At 28.1% G+C, this 21,042-nt stretch overlaps 1 protein-coding gene across 3 annotated transcripts; it reads right to left on the bottom strand.

Moving 5' to 3' along the window:
- Positions 1-1,308: 1,308 nt before the first annotated feature.
- Positions 1,309-19,956, bottom strand: LOC105146225 (proton-coupled amino acid transporter-like protein acs). 3 transcript variants are annotated; one of them, XM_011056350.2, is made up of 10 exons: positions 19,562-19,956; positions 11,824-11,896; positions 9,755-9,846; positions 9,362-9,493; positions 8,907-9,179; positions 8,144-8,228; positions 7,699-7,974; positions 6,131-6,309; positions 5,639-5,808; positions 1,309-5,361 (listed from the first exon to the last, which is right to left on the bottom strand). In XM_011056350.2, exons 3-10 carry the CDS (start codon positions 9,817-9,819, stop codon positions 5,087-5,089), a joined length of 1,455 nt encoding a protein of 484 aa, XP_011054652.1. In that variant the 5' UTR covers positions 9,820-9,846; positions 11,824-11,896; positions 19,562-19,956; the 3' UTR covers positions 1,309-5,086. The 3 variants fall into 3 exon arrangements, with proteins under 3 accessions (XP_011054652.1, XP_011054653.1, XP_011054651.1); XM_011056351.2 differs by having other exon boundaries at positions 19,665-19,956; XM_011056349.2 differs by lacking the exon at positions 19,562-19,956 and adding an exon at positions 15,257-15,407.
- Positions 19,957-21,042: the final 1,086 nt, after the last annotated feature.

The following is a 21,042-nucleotide window of genomic DNA, read 5'->3' as shown; positions in this document are numbered from 1 at the left end:
TGAGTATATTGTAACAGTCCTTTGTCTGACTTGATAGAAGGAAGATGTTTGCTCCACGATTTTCTTCATTTAATTTACAATTATAAAGATCTTATAAACTATTTATATACAATGATTTGATTAGGGTTAGGTTTATATACCCATGGTTTATATAATAACCTTAATCCAACTATGTACCACCCCACCTCCCTCCTGCTTAAGGGCGCACAACTTTTTACGCAAAGTGATTTTGATTGTTATATTTTTTGTTATTTTGCAGTTATTAACTCAATGGATGAGACAAGAAATTGGTAATCGTGGTGTGATAGTGGAAGTCGATGAAGCGAAAATTGGTCGAAGAAAATATAATCGAGAACGGGTAATGAGTTTTTGGTGCTATCGAATGTAGCAGTAAATCTTTTTTTATTGTTCTTGTGGAAGATCGTACTTCACAAACATTAACGAGAATAATTCAGAAACATATTGCACTAGGCAGTATAATTTACAGTGATTCGTGGAAAGGATATGTACCTTTAAAAGAAGATGCACTTATGTCTATCAGACCGTTAATCATTCTATTAATTTTGTTGACCCTAAATCTGGTGTATATACATAAAATATTGAGCGGCGTGATATTCGTTTTGCTTTATCACGATTTGATATACGAGAAGGAAACTACGAACATTTAGCAGAATTTATTAAAAAACGATATGATTTTAACAGAATACCGCAATTTTTTAATTTAATGGCTCCTTTATATCTATTAAATGATGTATCGTCAAGTAATGAATAAAATGTTATACATTCTTCATGTTGGAATGTGTATGTTGGGTTGAAAGTGTCCTATTCATAAAAACGTTTTCATTAATTAATAATTTTTTAATGAATAACGAGCGACGGAAAAGATCAATGACCTTCTTCGGAATCAAGGTCAAGATCAAGGTCACTCGGAGGTCATTTAGGACTGGCTGTGTAAAGGGGAACATTTACCCAAAATTGTTTTAATCTAAACTTCTTACCTTTTTATTTGCGACAAAGTTTTATGAAAAAAAATGAGGTACAATTCTTCTCTTCTAAAATATGAGTTAAAAAATTATTTGATAATTTAATAGAGATTTTGGAAAATAACTCTGAATAATCTCTTATTCCAGATTTTCTTAAGCCTAGAACAAAAAAAAATTTAAATTTGAGCAAAAAAGATTGTAGATAAGAAAGAGTAAGAATATAATTGCAGACAGACGTTTAAGATGTTATATGTTTAATTAATTGTTATATGTATATAATTGACAACACATTAATGATTCAGGGATTAAGAACAGACAGGAAGTATTTTCTTTTTCTTTTCACGTATAAAACGGTATATTTAGGTATATTTATTTATGTTTAATGTATTTTACATTTGTTCCTTTTTCGTGAGATCATTACTAATCTACAATTTGCGTCGCAACTATTAGCGCAATAGTTATTATCGCCTCTACATACTACTATTTCACTACTGGTGATAAGCTTTCTCTAGTTTTTATTCTGATTTCAAATCATTCTATTTTATGTTATACTATACTATCTTGATAACAAATCTCAGTACGAGGCAACGTGTTTTTATCAGTGATAACACTCGTGACATGCATGAGAGTCAATATTCAACTATTATAGTTTTGCGTGACATATTTTTATTAAAAATATCAATATAATTTTTATTTCTAACAAAATTCCATATGTTTTTCTTGCTTAAAGCTTAAAGCTAATTTAAGATTTGCTTAGATAAGAGTATTTAGACACTATTCAACAATAACATATTAATAGTCATAGACACTATTTAACAATAACGTCTCATGATTTTTGAAAGTTTCAGCTTGCAAATCTTACTTCCTCAGTCTATGAATGTTTTACATTTTATAACATAGTGATATTTTTTTCAGTCTAACATTATATCGATTGACCGTTGTTTTTATTCTACTCAAGGTTCTTCCCATTTCTATGTGAATATGAGCAAAGAGAAAAAAAATATTATAATGTACATTGTACAAGATAGTTTATTTAACTTGTGTACTTTAAATATTTTTGTTGTTTTAAATAATAAAGGTAAAGAAGAATTAAAGTTACAATATTTTAAGATTTCGAGGAGCAGGTAATATAAGCAATAATTTTATTCTCGTAGCATAGCCTAAAAAAAATTTTAAGTGCAATTTTCTATTCTTTAAAATGAAATGATTTCTTATATAAGAGAAATACGAAATAAAATAATTCAAAATTAATATTTTATAGAAATATTAAGTATAAAATATTTCATTAACTTTTTTTTTATCTTTTGATAATCTTTTATACATTTGTATACAGAATAATTAGAAGAATCATGCTATATAAAAAAATGTAAGATTCCATTTAAAGAAACTCAAGCTACTATTTTTATGCATAAAAATATTACCAATAAATACATTACGAATGCTCCTTAAAAATATTTAAAAATTTTATAACTTCAATTTGTTTTATTCCAAATAACAAAAATATTAAAATATAAAGTTAAATGGACTACTTTGTATATACAAATAAGAATAACATATTTATGATATATAAATTTCTTTCAAAGAGAAAAATAATCCTATTGTTCGATATTCATGAAAAAAATATTCAATTTCATATAAAATAATACATAATCATACACAATTATCTATGTATTAAAAAATTATTAGAAATAAACCTTGACATAAAATTCTATCCATCGTAACGGAACACTTGAATTGTACAAAAAAGAACACGATATTTATATAATTATTCTAATTTTCTGTTGTTTTAACAAATTTATGGATCTTTTACGTAGCCTTTGTGTACTTATAAATACTATGTACTTATAAATTTATAAAAGATCCGTATTATAAATGTAATTTAAAATAATTGAGATGTAGATTCGCTTTCACATGCATTAATTTTTATGCTTATTTTTTAATATTTTTATTTACCCTGCAGTGAGCATCTAAGAGCAATTATTAAAATTTCATCCGTAGAAAATGGAACGCATGTATATTATAATAATAACTTACTTTCAATATATATATATATATAAGTTTCATGTGTACTTTCATTTTTAATGTTTCAACATTGGCTTTGTTGAAACAATGTTTTTTTTTCTCTTTAGCAAAAAGATGCAATTTTTCTTTGATATCTCAATGATATCAATTCAATTCGTCGATATCTCTTTCTTCATAAAGAAATCTGATTATGAGCTTAGAATTGAGATTAGGAATTGTGATAAATCTTCTAAAATAAAACATATAAATTTCCATATTTAAAAGTCAGAAGATTTGAAGTTCAGAATGCGTTATATTAGCACGTCATACACACACACACACACACACACACATACACACACACACACACACACACACACACGCTTTGAAGTTAAATAAAACTCTAAAATTGTTGAGTATTATAAAAATTTCATATAGAAATTAAAGTGTTTTCTATTGACAATATATTTAGACATTTCTCGCAATTAGAATATCGCAATAATCATTATCTATGTTTATATAGGTATGTTCAATCATACATTTTGAAAAAAATGAGGAGGCAAAAAAACAGAGAAGGCATTGGAAAACTACTCTATTTTTTCCAGATCATTAAAAAAGTTTAAAATAAAAAAAGCCCTTAATTTCAGGGCACTTCTTTGATGGGCAAATCACATAGTCAGAATGGCTTTCTCTAAAGTGATCATCAATATGAAAAGGATTCAATATGATATACAAAAAAAGAAAAAATAAACAAAAGCTCTAATTTTACTTAAATTTTTGTTCCAGCTTAATTTTATTAAATATCAATAAAATGGTTTAACAATTCTTTTCGGTCTCATTGAATAAATGTATATATATATATATAAAATTTGAATACAAAGTATATATATTTAAAATTTTCTAATTTCTGAAGAATTTACGTCGCACGAGTATCGATTATTGTGACATCCACCTTACAAAAAAATTGATGAATGCCAGCTGTCTCTAAGTACTCGTATCACCGAGATAAGAAGCTTAAGCGCAAATGTTTTATGAAAATGTCTAATTAAAAAATTCTTCTCGAATACCTTCTCGATATCCGTATAACTAACATATATTTTAAAAACCCGCTTTAGATACGTGATATTTTTATATGTACTAGAGTAAACCATTCATATGTACAGTGTGTATACGATGTACGTACATATGTACCCGTATAGTATACGCACGGTTCGGTTGAATAAGAATAAAAATATGCACTTCTCTAAAGTGAATAATAAAAATCTTTAACAACGACCTGCGTGAAATGACGTCTTCCGATACATTATTATCGATGCTTAGGAGAGATTTCATCACAGATCGAACCACCCGATTATTTGCAATCGAGGGTTGTTGTCGCGAGATTTCGAGTGCTCTTCGACAAGCTATCACGTCTATTTTTTTTTATTACCTACCTAAGATCTAAGTAAATTCATGGCGGTGAAAGAAAGACAGAGAGAAAAAGAAAAAAGGACAAGCTTAAGAACTAGTTTGTTTTTCGACATGGTTGACATCGTTATTTGTTCATAAGCTGTGTCTCGTACTTCTCTCTGTTTCGGGAAATATTTGCGCGCGTCTATTATATTACGTTCTTCAATGCTTGAAGCGGTGACAGATTAACGCATAGGCAAATAAGGCACTTACCTAGAGCGGCAAATTTTTGAAGACAAAGTTTTTACACAGTTCAAATGAATTTTTAATTTGTTAATCTAACGTTTTTGCATGGAGTTACACCGAGCATATTTTATCAGAAACGATATCTTATAAATATACAATTAAAAATGTATTTTATTTATATTATTTATTAAGGAATGAATTTATAAAATATTTTTACCAGCTAATGCGGAGGTATAAATCTTTTTTTTAATCATTTTCCCTTTTATCAAAATTATAAATGATTGAAGCCACCTTGGATTGAAGTTGGTGCCTAGGAGCAGCAAGCATGATTAATCTGTCACTGCTTATTAAGGATTATTGAATGTTTTTACCAGCTAATGCGGGGATAAATCATTTTTTTATCCATTTTCTCTTTTATCAAATTTATAAATTAACGAAGTCACGTGGGGTGCTAGATGTTGGTGCCCTTATAGGGACGGCAAATCTGTCTCTAGAACTGGCTTGAAGGATTTTATTATTTCCACGATGCTGACGTAGGTTCCCACCACGAGACCCAGCAGGCCGAACACGATCAAGAGTAAGTTCTTGATTAACATGATTTTGAAGGGACCGAAATCGTTTTCCGGCCACGAGACGCATATATCGATAATAGCCGGGAAAGCGATGCCGAGGGCGGATAGACAGAGCGCGCCGAAGAGGGAGATAAATAGGCCGAGTCTCGGTATAGCGATCGCCAGGATGACTGAAAATGATAAAGACCGTAAAGATTAGATATCTGAGAACCTTCGAAGGGACCTCTAAATTTATACAATTTTGATATTTTATATGAATTTAAACACTTGAACATCATTATGTAAGTACTTTTAATTGCAAGCGAAATTCTTCATATTAATTCAATATTATTTAATGTCTCTTGAAAATTTAATAATTATTATTAATAATTAAAAAATTGTAATAATTACTTGATTGTTTGGCTAAAATAAAATTTATTATTATTAAAATTTATTAATATTACTTACATGTGACTAGGGTAACGAAGGTTCGGCAAGCGTATTCCCATAAAATTTTGTGATTTTGTATTCGATGATCTAAATAAGTGGTCCACAAAATTTCAACGGGTACGTAGGCTTGTAGGGCATATGTTATAAATATGGCGATCGCAAACATTATTTTGATACTTTGAGCCATACTGCAATAAATAAGATTTAAAAATAAAATTTGCAATATAATAGAGAAAATAATTCGATTTCAGATTATATCTAGATCTTAATTATATTTAAAGCTAATTCAAGAAATTTTCTTTATTTATTTCTTATTATGTTGAATTTCTTTAATGATTTTAAAATATTTCAACGTTCTTTCGCATTTTTCTACATTTTAAAAGATAAAATCAAGATAGTTTTATTATATGACAGTATTATATACAGTAATTATAAGAAATTTATTGTTACAGTTTCTTGATTTGTCTTATTATCTGATTTGTTTGAAATTAAAAATTTTTTTCTACTTACGCTTCATCTGACGGCAGATTAAAAGTGACACTCCCTTTGGCATCGGATCCGTATTTTATGTAGCCAAAAAGACCTATAGCTATGTATAAGATGACAATCACAGTCATTCCAATATTTAGTACACCACAATAGCCTCCAAAATTTTGTGGTGTTTTCATGTTATTCTCCAGAGCTATAATCTAAGTAGCAATAATATATTTTGTTTTAACACAGGAATGAAGGCTAATGACAGTATAGTGTGGTTAACAATGCACAACGTAATAATATACAAACTTATGTTATATATTCTTTTAAAGAATACATTGTACATTTTTATTAATTATATATTTTTTAAGATTAATTTGGGGGGATTATTAATATTTCAGTTGATTGCGTTGAAAGTCCGACAACCATATCGGCACGCAATTATCATTTCTGAAATTAATATCTTAACATTCAGACCGTAGTGGCGCTTCGTATTTAAAGTAATGTACTTAACATAAACGGTCTTGTTTCCAATCTTATTGTTAATTATATAAGTTAATTTTATTTGCTGCTTAAAGATTATCTAATATTTATGCGAGCGTGGCATAGCAGACAGCGCACGAGACTGTTGTGCCAGAGATCTCAGGCAGAACCGAAAAATTTTTCGAACGCTCGTAGCTTCTTTCGACAGGCAATGGCAAACCACCGAGAGTATCCTTGCCATGTACACTTTTCTAAACAAAATCGTCGTTCAGAATCGATGTTAAATTGTAGGTCCCTTATGACTGTGTACAATCAACGTGCGCATTATAGGCGTATGAAAGAAGTCACCAGCTTGATCACTGGCAATAGGACTGAGGAAGGAAGAATGTTTCAAGACAAATCTTTGATTTCGTCATGGATCTATGCCACGTTCAAATTAGCAATTTATTTATGACTCAATTCTGACGCACACCGAGGATAAACTATTAATGAAATATTAATTACTAACTAATTGTATATAATTGCTGAAGATGATTCAAAATAGAGTCGAAATGTTTAATTAATTGTGGACATTAAGATAATTGTGGATGACATTAAGATAACACAATAAAATTATAATATAAATTTGTATATTATTGCGTTGCGCACCGTTAATCGCGCTGTACTTTCTCATTAGTCTTGATTCCTGTATTTTTTGTATTTTTGAGAGTCCTTTTTATAATTTTAATTTTGTTTTAATATCATTGCGGCATTAATAATAGCACAAGTAAGCGAATTTTTTATTTATCTAGTTTTTGTAGTACTCTTAAAATCGATTTGAATTTTATCTTTAATTGTATGCTTAATATTTAAATATTACGATGAAATAAATAGATTTAACAAAAATGAAGCTTTGAAAATATCTTAATAAATAACTATAATTAAGAATTATGATAAATAACAAATACGAGCAATTACATTATTAATTATAATGATTATGTTTACTGGGACCTTTGCATTTGGCTGTCCATATGTTAATTTCTGTCGTACATACATACAAAAAGATTTTTATTTTCTGAGACGAGGGAGATCGTTATATATTGATCGCAACTCTAAGAGGAATATATCTTTTCTAGACTTACCACACCGACGGCTTCTAATGCAAATAACGTTGTTCCAAAATAGAGGGAAAAATTTCTTAATGTACCAAACATCTCCCTGTCACTGATCGGCGGTAGATCTTGAAACATATACTTTATAAGAATCATGCTGAGTCCAACGAACGTAATTAAGTTTGCTAGCGTGGAAAACGGCGCCAATAACTTCAGATTTCTAATGTAGTTTATCAAAATCAGCGGAAGCAACAAAATGAGCATATGGGTTGAAATATCCAAAGGTGCCCAATACTGGTCTGTCACCTGCGTTCGTTAATAAAATTACAATGAATGAGCTGCTCACGTCCATCAGACGAGGGTCCGATGGTTAAAGTTCGTTGTCGATCAGCGAAGTGCTTTCTCGATAGGTAGCGTTTTACAGGAACAATCGATTCCTCGATTTGGTTTTTTCTTATTGCCATCATGGATTTACCTGTTTGATATTTGATGCTACAAACACGATATAAACGCAGCAAATTCCCAATTGATATATTATCATAAACCCGTCTACGAGTCCTCTGGAAATAATAACATTTTTAAGATTCAACTACGTGCATGTCTTTGTAACACACAAACTCGGAGAAATAATTATACTTTCATCTCGTGTAGCAATCAATATCCTGTTTTAACTTCTATATAGAACGCAGCGGCAGAACAATGCTCATGTTCATTATTTTTAGTAAAATACATCTATAATAAATGTCTCATTTATACTAGTTTGTACTAATATTTCCTCACACTATTTTCTATTATTTTTTTCTGTCATTTCACATAATTAGTAAAAAATTGAAAATAAGGCATAAGCCTTATCATTCAGTTTAAATTAATTTCTAGTTGTAAAACTTCTACTTGTAAAAATTCTAGAATTGCACATAAATAATAATAAAAATATTTTATGTTTATTATTGCAAACTATTCTACAATTGTATGTATTTGTTTTTGAATAAAATGTATATTTATCTAATTTATTTATTTAATATATTGCGATAAAAAGAATTCAACATGATAAATATTTTACGTATAAGAAATGTATACATAAATATATATAATATATATATAAACTTTATTTATTTATTATTATCTTCTTTAAAAAAATTGCTAGAATATCCGAAAGTGCGACTGCAATCCTATATTCATTATACTAATGAGCACATCACTGAATTATATCGGCTAAACTATAAATGGAGGATACTTACGGTGCATAGGGTGAAAACCATTTCACGCATCGAGGACCTTTCTCCAGAGCATATTTCATGCTAAGCGGATAGCTCAATATAGGAACTTTTAACCGTTTACACAATTTATATTGCGCCTTTACGAGTACGTGTAAGCAGTACGTGCACAATGCACCTATGATAACTGTAGCAATGACGCCGACCACCAGACCGCTATTGTAAAATGCATTCGGCATTGCTAAAATCCCCGTGCCCAAACTGCCTTTCAGTAAATGAACCAGAGTTTCAAAATTTCTAAAAGAAAATATTTTCAGATTAATAGGCGAGTTGAAGACGACAAAGCGGTTAGACATGCTTACCGAGCGATTGAATATGATTGGTTGGATATATAAGTAATAACTAATTATGCTTATTTGCTCGGCATTTGCAGACTAGCCGCTTTGTCAACTTGAACGCGCTAATTATTTTGTACTTACGAAGTTGGATTTGGTCTATTCCGATGCTTATGAGGATCGTAATCCGTATCTTCGGTTTGAGATAATATATTTTCAACATTATTTACACCATCAGTATTATTCACACAATCTGCAGTGACTTCGTTCTTCTCCCTGCGTATAAATTTTCAAATGACATGTTGTAATAGAAATAGTTAACGAAAAGTTAAAATATTTTGATTTTAAATAAATACGACTATCTTGTATAGATTATATATTTATATATTTATATATCTATATATTTATATATTTATATATTTATATATCTATATGTTTATATATTCATGCAAAAGTAATTTCGAATTTCAATTTAATCAATATACTTAATATTATACTTAATATTATACTTATATACTTAATATTATTTAATCATACTTATGACTTTGAAGGTCAATCGATTCCATACGTAAACATTCTTTCTCCGAGTCTTCCATGATCATACAATTTCTTTTGACTTGTTTGTGCCGCTAAAACATTTTTATATATTATTTTTAAATTATACAGGGCGTCCCAAAATTTTTTACTTTTGTGTAGATAGAGCGAACTAAACTAAGTCGAAAAGTCCTCTACCATTTTGCAATTTTCGTAATAATTAACAAGATATTAATTATTAAAAAGTGCTTAATATTGGTATTTAATAATTTTTTCTCAAATACTATTAACTTTACAGAAAAACTGCAACAGATAAAAATTATTTATTTCTTCCCATAGAATTCTAAGAATTTTTTTAGAATTTTTTCAAAATTTTTTATCAATTTCTTAGTACTGTATTTTCTTATATACATACATTGGTAACTGTTTTTACTAACATGAGAAAATACGGTATTAAAAAATTCTGACAAAATACGGTATTAAAAAATTCTGAAAAAATTCTCAGAACTTTATGAGAAGAAAATAAATAATTTTTGTCTCTTCCTGTTCTTTGTAAAGTTTTTTGTAAAATTGATAGTATTTGAGTAAAACATTATTGAAAACCAATATTCAGCGATTTAGTAATTAATATCTTGTTAACTATTGCAAAAATTACCAAATAGTAGAGAACTTTTTGACTCAGTTTAATTCGCTCTGTTTACACAAGAGCGCTTGATAAACAATTTCAGGACATCCTATATATATTTATAATTTTGTACATATACAAATAAGTAATTGTTAATATTTTGTCTTAATAGAAAGCAGCAGAAGAGAGAAAGAACGATAATATATAATAATTTCAAATATTAAACAAATTATAAATACATATTACAAATTTTTTATGTAACATTTATAAATTTACTTCCATGAAATTAATAAATAATTGTTGATTCTATTCTCTTTTAATAAATGGATGTTACATTATAATGTAATTATAATTAACTAAAAGATAATTATAAGTAATTAAATTTTAAAAATAATTGTTGATTCTATTCTCTTTTAATAAATGGATGTTACATTATAATGTAATTATAATTAACTAAAAGATAATTATAAGTAATTAAATTTTAAGTCAACATAAGATATCACTCAGCTCACTTGGTTCATAGTGGATTAAAACATAAAGCTGTGAGAATCGACCTACATCGATGGTGCGGTCTGCTACGTTAAACCTCTAATCAATTGACATAAATATGGAGCAATAGAATAAAGGAAAAGTGTCAATTTACCATTGCAAATTCGTTATATACGCACGCGGATTTAGTACATTCTTTACGAACTGATTGCTCTTAATTATTGCATTGAGGTCAAATGCAGCTTGAACTTAACTTACTGAAGGTTGCACTCGGATATCCTCGCACTTCGCTATTTACGCCTTTGACCGTTTTGCATCGTTGAACCAGACGATTGATCTCAAATACGCGCGCGAGGACAAAGTCTATATTCTTGTAAAATGTAAATTCGCGTTTAACGGCGCACCTCTCCAAGTTAAAAAATATTGTAAATAAATGCATCTTGAATTATTATTATACAGAAATTATTATTAAGAAGTAATTGTAATTTGCTTAATATGTGAAATTATTTAATTTATTTATGGTGTTATACAAGGCACCGTTGTATTACGGAGTTTTAATATGCAAATAACTCAATAATATAACAAAGACATCTGACTTTATACGGAGGAAGCGTTTTCTATTCTAAGGTCATGATCGCGACAGAAATATCCGGAAAAAGGAAATCATTATCTAATTTCGCAGAGATTGTAGCAAAGACAACGCATTCTGTCTGCGTGCAGACATACTACGCTGTTAAATTTTGTAATTGCATTGTAATGCGGTTAAAATAACCAGAGTTAAAATAATTGATCAAAGTATTTAGATTTGACATTCCTAATAAATTCATGTCCAATTTTTCTATTTAAATATTGATTCTCTTTCTCTAATATTTTAACTGAATCTATGTTAATTCAATTATCTTCTGTCTTAAAAATAGCAAATTTTTTTATGGATTCCTTTAAATCAAGACTAACTCACCTATACAGTTCCAATCAACTTTTAGCAATCGCTGGCATAGATTGTAATTTCCTTCGTTTGCAGTTCTTTACACCTATAATAGAAATCAGAAAAAATACCTTAGGTGATAATATAATTCATTGTCAGTTACATTAGCATGTCTATAAGTAACTTCTTCATTAAAATTCATTAAAATTCTTTAAAATGCAAACACATGATTATTAGTACGATCTTTTGAAAATAACAATCATTTTTATGCAATTTTTATAAAATATGAGATATTATGCATGAAAGCAAATTATGTAAAGCAGTATCTCAAGAAGTAAGACATCGATAATAATGCTGCTTGTAAATCGTTGATATAATTAACGTAAAAATTAACTAGAAAAGTTAACTAGAAATAATATTGATAACGATATAATAATAGTACAATAACAATGTGACATAAAAATGAATCGTAATATATGTATAAAGAAGAGAAAAGCTGGTATTATATACGATTGTTATTATATACGATTTATTAACAAGAATATTCGTCTAAATGTACATTAAATATACGTGAGTTAGTCGTTTAAGTATTACAATCAGTCCTCCTAATTTTTACTTCCTCAGTGCATGGGGGGATCTAGCGAGCTTCATGCTTGTTCAATGTGACTGGAATATTCCTTGTCGATTCACTAATTTTAAGCTGTCAGAAGAGAGTTTCCTCTGCCAAAACTATCTTAACAAGTATAATGCTATTTTGGAAGCATGAGAAATGAGGACACAAATATATGTATACAGAAGAAAATTTATTTCGCGTATTTTTATGTTATTATCGATAAAGCAAAAATATTTTTGAGATTCTAATTCTATTATAAAAATAGTTTTTCATATCATAATTGTTTATTTTCCAATCGTTCGTAAAATTGATTGATTATATACTGATTAAGTAAAATAAATTTATTATCGAGTCAGTAATAATATAATACAACAAATTTTAATCAATTTTTTGTTTTTTAACAAGTAATGGCTGCTTTTTTAAATTTACATTAAAAAAGGATGTTTTTAAAAAATTTCGTTATTCTTTAATTTGTAGAAAGATTAAAATTTTTTTTGTAACGCTTTAAATTGTTTATCTAATAACGCAAATTTGTAATATATGTAATGTAAGAAATTTAAATATTTTTTACAATATGTGAAAATAAATGTGATAATATAAATCCCCTCTTATTATTTATGTATAATTTTAAGTGATATTTAGTGACAAAAAATTACACTAACTTAGAAGGTTTCTGTTTCTCAATGATGATTCTTGTGTACTTTACTTTATATAATGAAAGAAATATATTGTAAATTATTTAAGTGTGTAGAAGTTTTTCACAAAAATAAAGTTCTTGATTTCTCAAAATTAATAGGTAACAGAATTTTTTTAATTGTATATTTTCAATAGCTAAAAATACATAAAAATACATAAAAAATTAGACATTAATCAAAATAAATTAAAACAGAAATCTTATGACATAAAGTGTAATCCTATTATCCAATAATTAATAGATATTAAATCGTATAATTAATAGACATAATACAAAATTGCTACAATTTTCTGCTACAAATCTTTGAGGAAACGATTTTATCTTTAATGGGGGTTCAGGAAATAAATGGGAAAGAAACATCAAATTATCCCGATGTGAGAAATAAAGTTTGATGCAAAAATTGTATATAGTATTAACAACGCTGATAATGATTCAGTTTAATAAAATGATGCGTATTACGATATGGTTAAACTACATCGAGACTCGCAGTCAGTACTCTTCCATCCGTTTAATCATTCAATCTGTTGAATTCTGTATCGCTGACGCGCACCGTTAAATTTACCCGATGCAGATTGGATAAAAAAGTTGATAAATGTACCAGTTTAGCATATGAGAAGATTAACTATTAAGATGCGAATAGACAAATCAATTAAAATAAATATTTCCTAACTTGTTATATTGTTTTCCAATATATGGATAATATTCTCTTCTTAACAGAATTCAAATAAATTGCACCCATGAAAAAAAAATTAAAATATTATACAAAATGTTACGCCGCAATATTTTATGTATAAAATTAAAATAAGATTTTGTTCCCGCTAATATATTATTTTAGAAAAAAATACTGTTTGCAAAATTTTGAAACAAGGCATAGTTTGTAAATTATTTTCTCTGATAAGTGCCTTAAAGTATTCGTAAATGTATTGTTGCTAAATGATGACAAAGTCTTTTTGTACAATTAGAAAACCTGTTATTGCCATTTGCCGACTTAACGGATCACTAATGCAACGCAATATCAATTGAATCGGATAAATGGTTCAACTATTGCGTAACAGTTCTTTTATCGAGCTTAATAGTTATCATTTCATTGCTTACAGCGTTAAAGTAAGAGTTCTATTCATTAGAACTTTAGAACAATTGTGTTCTGACTTGGCGACAGGTGCAGCAATCTTAAAGAATAGGAATCGGATTTTTGTCATTAGTAATTGAATTTAATTAAGCTAATATAGTGTAAATCACTTAATCGCATTCATTTTATTATGTGCGACACAATTATAATCAATTATTGCTCATAGAAAAAAAACAGATATAAAAATCAAACTATTACTTATTATTATTTCAATTTCTACCTATAAGTTATTTCTCTTTTTACAAATTTATTTTCTTATCAAAAAGTTAACTCTACCATCAAAACCATAGATTACCAAGGAGTTGATATATTTTTATTTTATGTTTACGATTTTTAAACACATTTTGCTTTATGATTTCGTGTCGAACAAGTGTTTTATATAAACTGATGTAAAACAAAGCTGATTAGAAATCAGTGTGTAAAAATTTTAGGACAGTTATCTTCAAATGTTCAGTATTAGAAATACATTACATCAAGAAATTAATTATTGATTATTATAAGTAACATTATCAATAAATAAAATAATTTACGAAAAGAACGGCATCAATTTCACAAATAATTTCTTTCGCATAATATACAATGTTATTTACAATTAAAAATAAAATTTAGTAAAAATAATCATTTAATTCAATCATTATAACAAATTCTTAGGATTAATTAGCATAATGGCTTTCTATGACTGATTGAATGCCACTGAAAGAAGAGCTAACGCGTTGTTAGGCCAATTGTTGAGTGCATTATCATTGATAGTAGGGATCGTTGGTTGGCAGGAGAATCGTAATAGATAATATGGTTATTTTAAAGTTTAACTATGATTAACAAGTACCTGATTAAAACTAAAAAATAAATTAAAAAGGATTAATTACAACAATTTTTAGAGAAATACTTTAACAAAAAAAAAATAATTAAGGAGAAAAAAAACAGTAAAGTTTATTTCGCGATCAGAAGATTATGAAGACGGACTGTTGCCAAAGTATTCCAATCGATATTCGATTCGACATAGACGGAGCGACTGGGGGATTCGACTTACCGGGTTAAATGCATCCGTAAACGCGACTACAACCCCCGGATGTAATCCGATTCTATATGAAAGTAACTGCCCCGCGGGTATTAATACGTCAGCGACCGACCGAGGTTGTCTCGTAACTGCCCCGAACCACTTCAATTTCTATCGTGGTATACGCATTCAGTATAGCTCGTCACGTGATGCGGTCAGTTAAAACGGCATCCCGTAAGTGTACGCGAGCAGAGATTTAGGCATCATAATTTTGTGTCTACGTCGCACAAAGGTAATTCAAAAGAAATGCGAGAATAGCGCGATCAATCTTTGCCGATCAACTTTGTGCGATTTAAATTTTTATTTGTAATGACAGATTTATTTTGGTAATCCGGTATTCGTTTCGTTGACATTACTTAGAAAAACGATTTATTACTAGATAAAATCTATAATGATTTAAAAAAAGAGCGACGAAGAATTTTTAGTAAATGTATAAATAAAAGTGGAATGCGCCCTTTTTAATAGTAAAAAAAAAGTTAAGCTTTTACTGTGATATTAATATAAATTTTGTAATATGAGAAATATAGTGTTGTATTAATGATAAACAATGTGAGAGAAAATTATTCGGTATGCACATACACATGCATGTGTCGGTAGTATGCAGAAAATGTGGAGATTTATATTCGACGAATATTCTAAAGAGCAATAATAGCGACTGTGACGGAGAGAGGCTCAAGCTCTATTAAGAGAAGCACTTCCAGTATCTATTATTGTAGTACATTATAGTTGAAAGTTACAAATATTCCTTGACATTTATAAATTATTACAATATTAATCTTGATTTCTTATACAATTTTTTTTTGTATATCATTTAAATTAAAAGAAAAAGAAAGAAAAATGAGGTGATGATCTTTGAAGAAATCGTTCTTTATATTAAATAAAAATGTTATGATATAAACGTTATTACGATATAAATATTTTCTTAATTATTGCTTTATATGCCGGGATAAAATCAATATTTAAAATGGCTTTAGTCATCGTTCGCATAAATCGATAAGTAATTGATTTATATCTGTACTTTAATTCATATTTCCACAGATGTCAACATTTATCTTTATAGTTTACAAGCGCTCGAGAAATGTGTTACATAATTAATAAGTGTTTCCGTGACGATAAAACATGGTCCGTGACCGCTAAGATATTTGTATAATCCGCTAAAAAGTTTGAAAAAATTATGATGGACGAAATTCTTAGTATGCATCGAGTGTGGAGCAATGAGAAAGTATTCGGAGGCTGCGCTGATAAAATTAGAGTTCGAAATCGTCAGAGAGAGTAGATAGATAGATTAGATGAGGTTTGTAAACGCGTTTTGTAAAACACATATTAAAAGGGAAAAATATAATTCGTATCAAAATTAAATAGTCATTTTTCTTAGTTTATTTAAATAATGCTCCCTTGTTTTGAAAGTAACAATTTAAAAAACGTGTCTTTTAAATTATAATCATGATTGAATTAAGTAAACATATTAATCCTATTAATTATCAAAAGTGAATTAATTTAACTTTATTAAAAATCATCAAAATTCACATTATTAAAAAAGATAGTTTGTAAGTGTTACGAAATAAAAATGATAAAAATTGAAAACAACATTTAACTATGTTAAGAATATATTTTTTTATCGACATTATTTGATCAGTTAATAATTTTTTGTCAAATTGAAAAATAGTTTTTCCCTTTTTCTAAAAAATTTAATAATTTTTTTAGTTATGCCACTTTTGAAGTGAGAAAGTGATATATTCTATTTTTCTTCAAACTAGTTTTTAATGAAATTATTAATTGTTAATTCTAAGATGCAAAGACTAAAAGTAATTAATCAACTGGATTGTAACACAAAAAAAATTTGGCGTGTCCAGCTGTCTATTCTGTTAACAACAGTATCGATATCGTTACAATGTCGTTGCACAGATATTTTATATGATGAAAAAGCTGCGCAATGATATCGACATTGTCGTTGAAAGTTACAGAATAGGGCCCCAGGTTGCAGTTCTATGAATGTTATCACAATGCAGTATTTGCATTAAGGAAATATAAGAACAATGGACACATTAATGTATGTATAGTATATGTGAGATATAAAAATATATCTATAAAATAAATATAATGTGAATTTATATATATAGAAGCAATACAATATTGAAAATATTTGGATATAGCATCATTGAAGATAACAAAGTTACAATATTAGTAAACAATTATTAACATTTCTTTCTTATCATGTTGCTATTACATATATCTGCAGAGAGATATTGTATGTAATAATCTTTTTGTTCACTCTTGTATTGTAAATAATTTCCGTAACTTGATCTAATATTAGTCCTGAAATGTTGCGTTTTAATGCATCTCGCCGCGAGCACGCTGTTTTTTTTTATAATTCAATTGATTATTTTAATCATTTTCAATTCATCTCATGGCTCTTAGAATTAATGGATTTTTTACAAATAAACTTTTTCGAGATCCTTTTTTAAATACTTGACTAATTGCTTTTATTTCATATCCATTTTTTATTAGGAAGGATGTAACATTTAATTTTTTATGCACGTGATGTATATTTTTTCTTTTTTTTTTAAATTTTTCTTGTTATTGTATCGTTATAAAATTATACCGATAGAATTGATTTTCAGATTGTGTCAAAAGATGTGTTAAAAAGATTTAATTATTGATCGATTTATAAGTTCAATGTATCTTGCTAACAAGATTGGGATATATAACGATTGTAAATAAAGTGATGTTGTATTTATACAACTGTTTATGTAACAGTTATTTATTGTATATGTTATATAATCTTGATCTATAAACTCCAATTTATTAGTATCGTCTTAACAAAAAATACATTTGTATATAAAGAAAATGATAAAATAAAGAAAGATGTTTGACAATATTTATATAAACCATCGAGATTTGTTTGATTTTCTTCGATGAACTATATTATTAACGGTTTTTCTGTCATAGTGTTAGCGTTATATAAGATTTAAACAATAATGATATTTAAATTCTTTTCATCTAATAAAGATTTACTTTTTAAAATAAACGAAGAATTAAAAGGACCAAAAAGAACCAATTTTATTGAATTTGTTTAAAATTTTAAATCTTTTAATTTAAATAGCAAAATAAAAGAAAATATTTGATAATACTTATTTATAAATTTTACTTAGCAGCTTTTTTTCTTTGCAATGTTATAAAATTTTCTTATTGCAATATTTTAATTGGGGATGTTACTTTTGACAACTTCGAAGATTTCAAATTTTCAAACAATTCGAATTTTTTCAAAGTTACCTCCAAACCTTCAATGTTTGTGAGATGACTTCTAAGCTCAAAGTACTTTAAACTTCGAAGGTTTGGAATTAATTTTAAAAATTCGAATTCTGTCAAAGATTTGAATCTGTAATGAATTGAAGTTGTAAAAAATAACAGTCCTAAGCTTTAATCTCTTAATATTTAAATCCCTTTTTAAGAGAGGATTTATTTTATAAAACAGACAAAATATTAGAAGTAAAGAGAAATCGATTAGTGACCGTTATTCTTTGTTTACAAGAATTTAATTTCCAGATTCTTTTAAAAGCTGTTTATTACTTTGTCTGCTATTACTAAAATTCATGGAATTTAATGATTTAAAATCGAAAGTAGATTTTGCAATAAACTTATGACTTTGAATCCTTGTTAAAAAAAAGGATCCAAGTGAGATTATATAATTCTGGCGCATTGACCCCAATGTATTTTCCCGTACCGTTCTTGATCTGAATGGTTTTTCCTATGTATATATAATGAAATTTAATTGTAAACATATATTATTTTTAAACTATTCGATAACTATCGAAATAATTAAATTCAATTGATATTTTTTAGTAAACCGTGACATTGTTAAAAATTTAACTTATTTTTTATATTTAAATATCATCAAATGTGAGCTATTAAATTAGAATTATGCCATGTGTAATCTTATTTTATGCAATTTTCAGTGATTTTGACAAACAACTAAATGTACATCTTTGGATAAATCGACGCAGTAAAAATCGACAAATTTTCAGGATTTTAATAGATAAATACTTGCTATAAAACACTTTTTCTTCTTTGTTACCGCGCTATCTGATAAAAGTAATAAATAAAAAAGAAACTACACGTTTGAATCCTATCACAAATCTCTTCTTGAAACAAGGTCTAAAAGCTTATATACGAAGAAATTGTATATAAATAATGAACAGAATTTGCTTTAAAAAAAAAAAGAAGAATAATGTGCCTAGAGAATGCTTTAATTATTATTATATTACTAGTTATACTAACTATAGTTGATACTGCTAATCTGAACGCAAAGAGACGATGGTGCTCTAGTGAAGCCGCAATCCTGTGAGTAACTTACGTTGGAGCTTTTTCGTCTGTCACTCACCGTGCACAAGGGTGACACTATATCGTAGACGTGTAAACTAAGTTATAACGGAGAGGACGAAAGAGAGCGAGGCGAATTTTCGTGCGTGTGAATGTGCGCCCCCTGGCAGCACCCCCGACGTGAACTGCGCATTCGGCCAAGTATTAGAAGTTGCTTTGAACAACGAGAAAATGCCGCGACAACCACGGCGCTTTTCACTGTCCGAGAATTAAGGTCGGATTCTCTTTAGGTCACGCCGGAGAGGATAACTACCCTCTTCGCGATCCATACGACGACAGTGTCCAGCGACGTCTAGCGGTGGATGAAGTGAAAGGTTCATCAGACTTGCGCATTCGGCTAATCAAGGTAAACTGATTGAAAGTAAAAGTTACATACCAGACCGGTAAAATCGGAATAATTCAATTTCTCGGAAACTTGAAGTAATTAACTAAAGTATTACTTATCTATTAGATAACAATATTAAAGAAAAGAATTATTTGGGTATATAATAATAAATATTAACAAGTGTTTACCAACAAGTTCTTTTAAATAGTAACAGTTTTTTTAAAAATTAAAGCAAACATTCTGCCAATGATCTATAATTAAAAAAATATTTATTATCTTTTTGAAAGCAAAATTTAACATTTAATATTTGATATTTGATATTTTCTATTTTATAAAGGATATTTTCATACAAAGCTTATACAAAAATTTCATAAAGTTTTTATTCATTCGTAATTTTACCACAACTTTCTTAAATCTTGAATGTATACTAAATAAAATAATATATTCTACGTGTAATATTTCATTAAGTATACATCATGCTATCCAAGTGAACAAGCAATTGTAAAAATAATTCGCAAACCACAGAAAAAAAACTTTTGATTATCTTTGTGATGTACAATATAAAAATAATATCATAAATATAGTTATTTTTAAAAAAATGAAACGATTCTTTGCCTTCATTTCAGGCAGGAAGATAATATCAATTTGTTAATAATCAATGTTGATCGTCTGAAAACTTATATAAAACACAAAAAGATAATAGAATGGCATTGATGAATGTACTCGTTCTTTTAGACAATGACCTGCTTTTTTTGTGCTCGTCGCACAATAATAACACAGGCCTACAAAAAAAAAGTACCCTGAAGTGCTGAAGTGGAGATCCAGCTATTCTTATATATTTTGAGTCGCTGATACAAATCTGATATCAAAATAGGACCATCCAGGATAAATTTTCAACCTAGAGCGAAAAAATGACCTATTTTTCCCATTTTTGATCTATTTTTTTCGCTCTAGATTGAAAATTTGCCCTGGATAGTCCTATTTTGATGTCCGATTCGTATTCAGCAACTTAAAATACATAAGAATAGCCTGAGTCTCCGTTCCAACATAGGGT

The sequence above is a fragment of the Acromyrmex echinatior genome, chromosome 3, assembly GCF_024713525.1.
Source record: "Acromyrmex echinatior isolate Ae372 chromosome 3, ASM2471352v2, whole genome shotgun sequence".
NCBI lineage: Eukaryota > Metazoa > Arthropoda > Insecta > Hymenoptera > Formicidae > Acromyrmex > Acromyrmex echinatior.
Note: the sequence above shows the minus strand (reverse complement) of the source record. Positions and strands in the feature narration are given on the sequence as shown.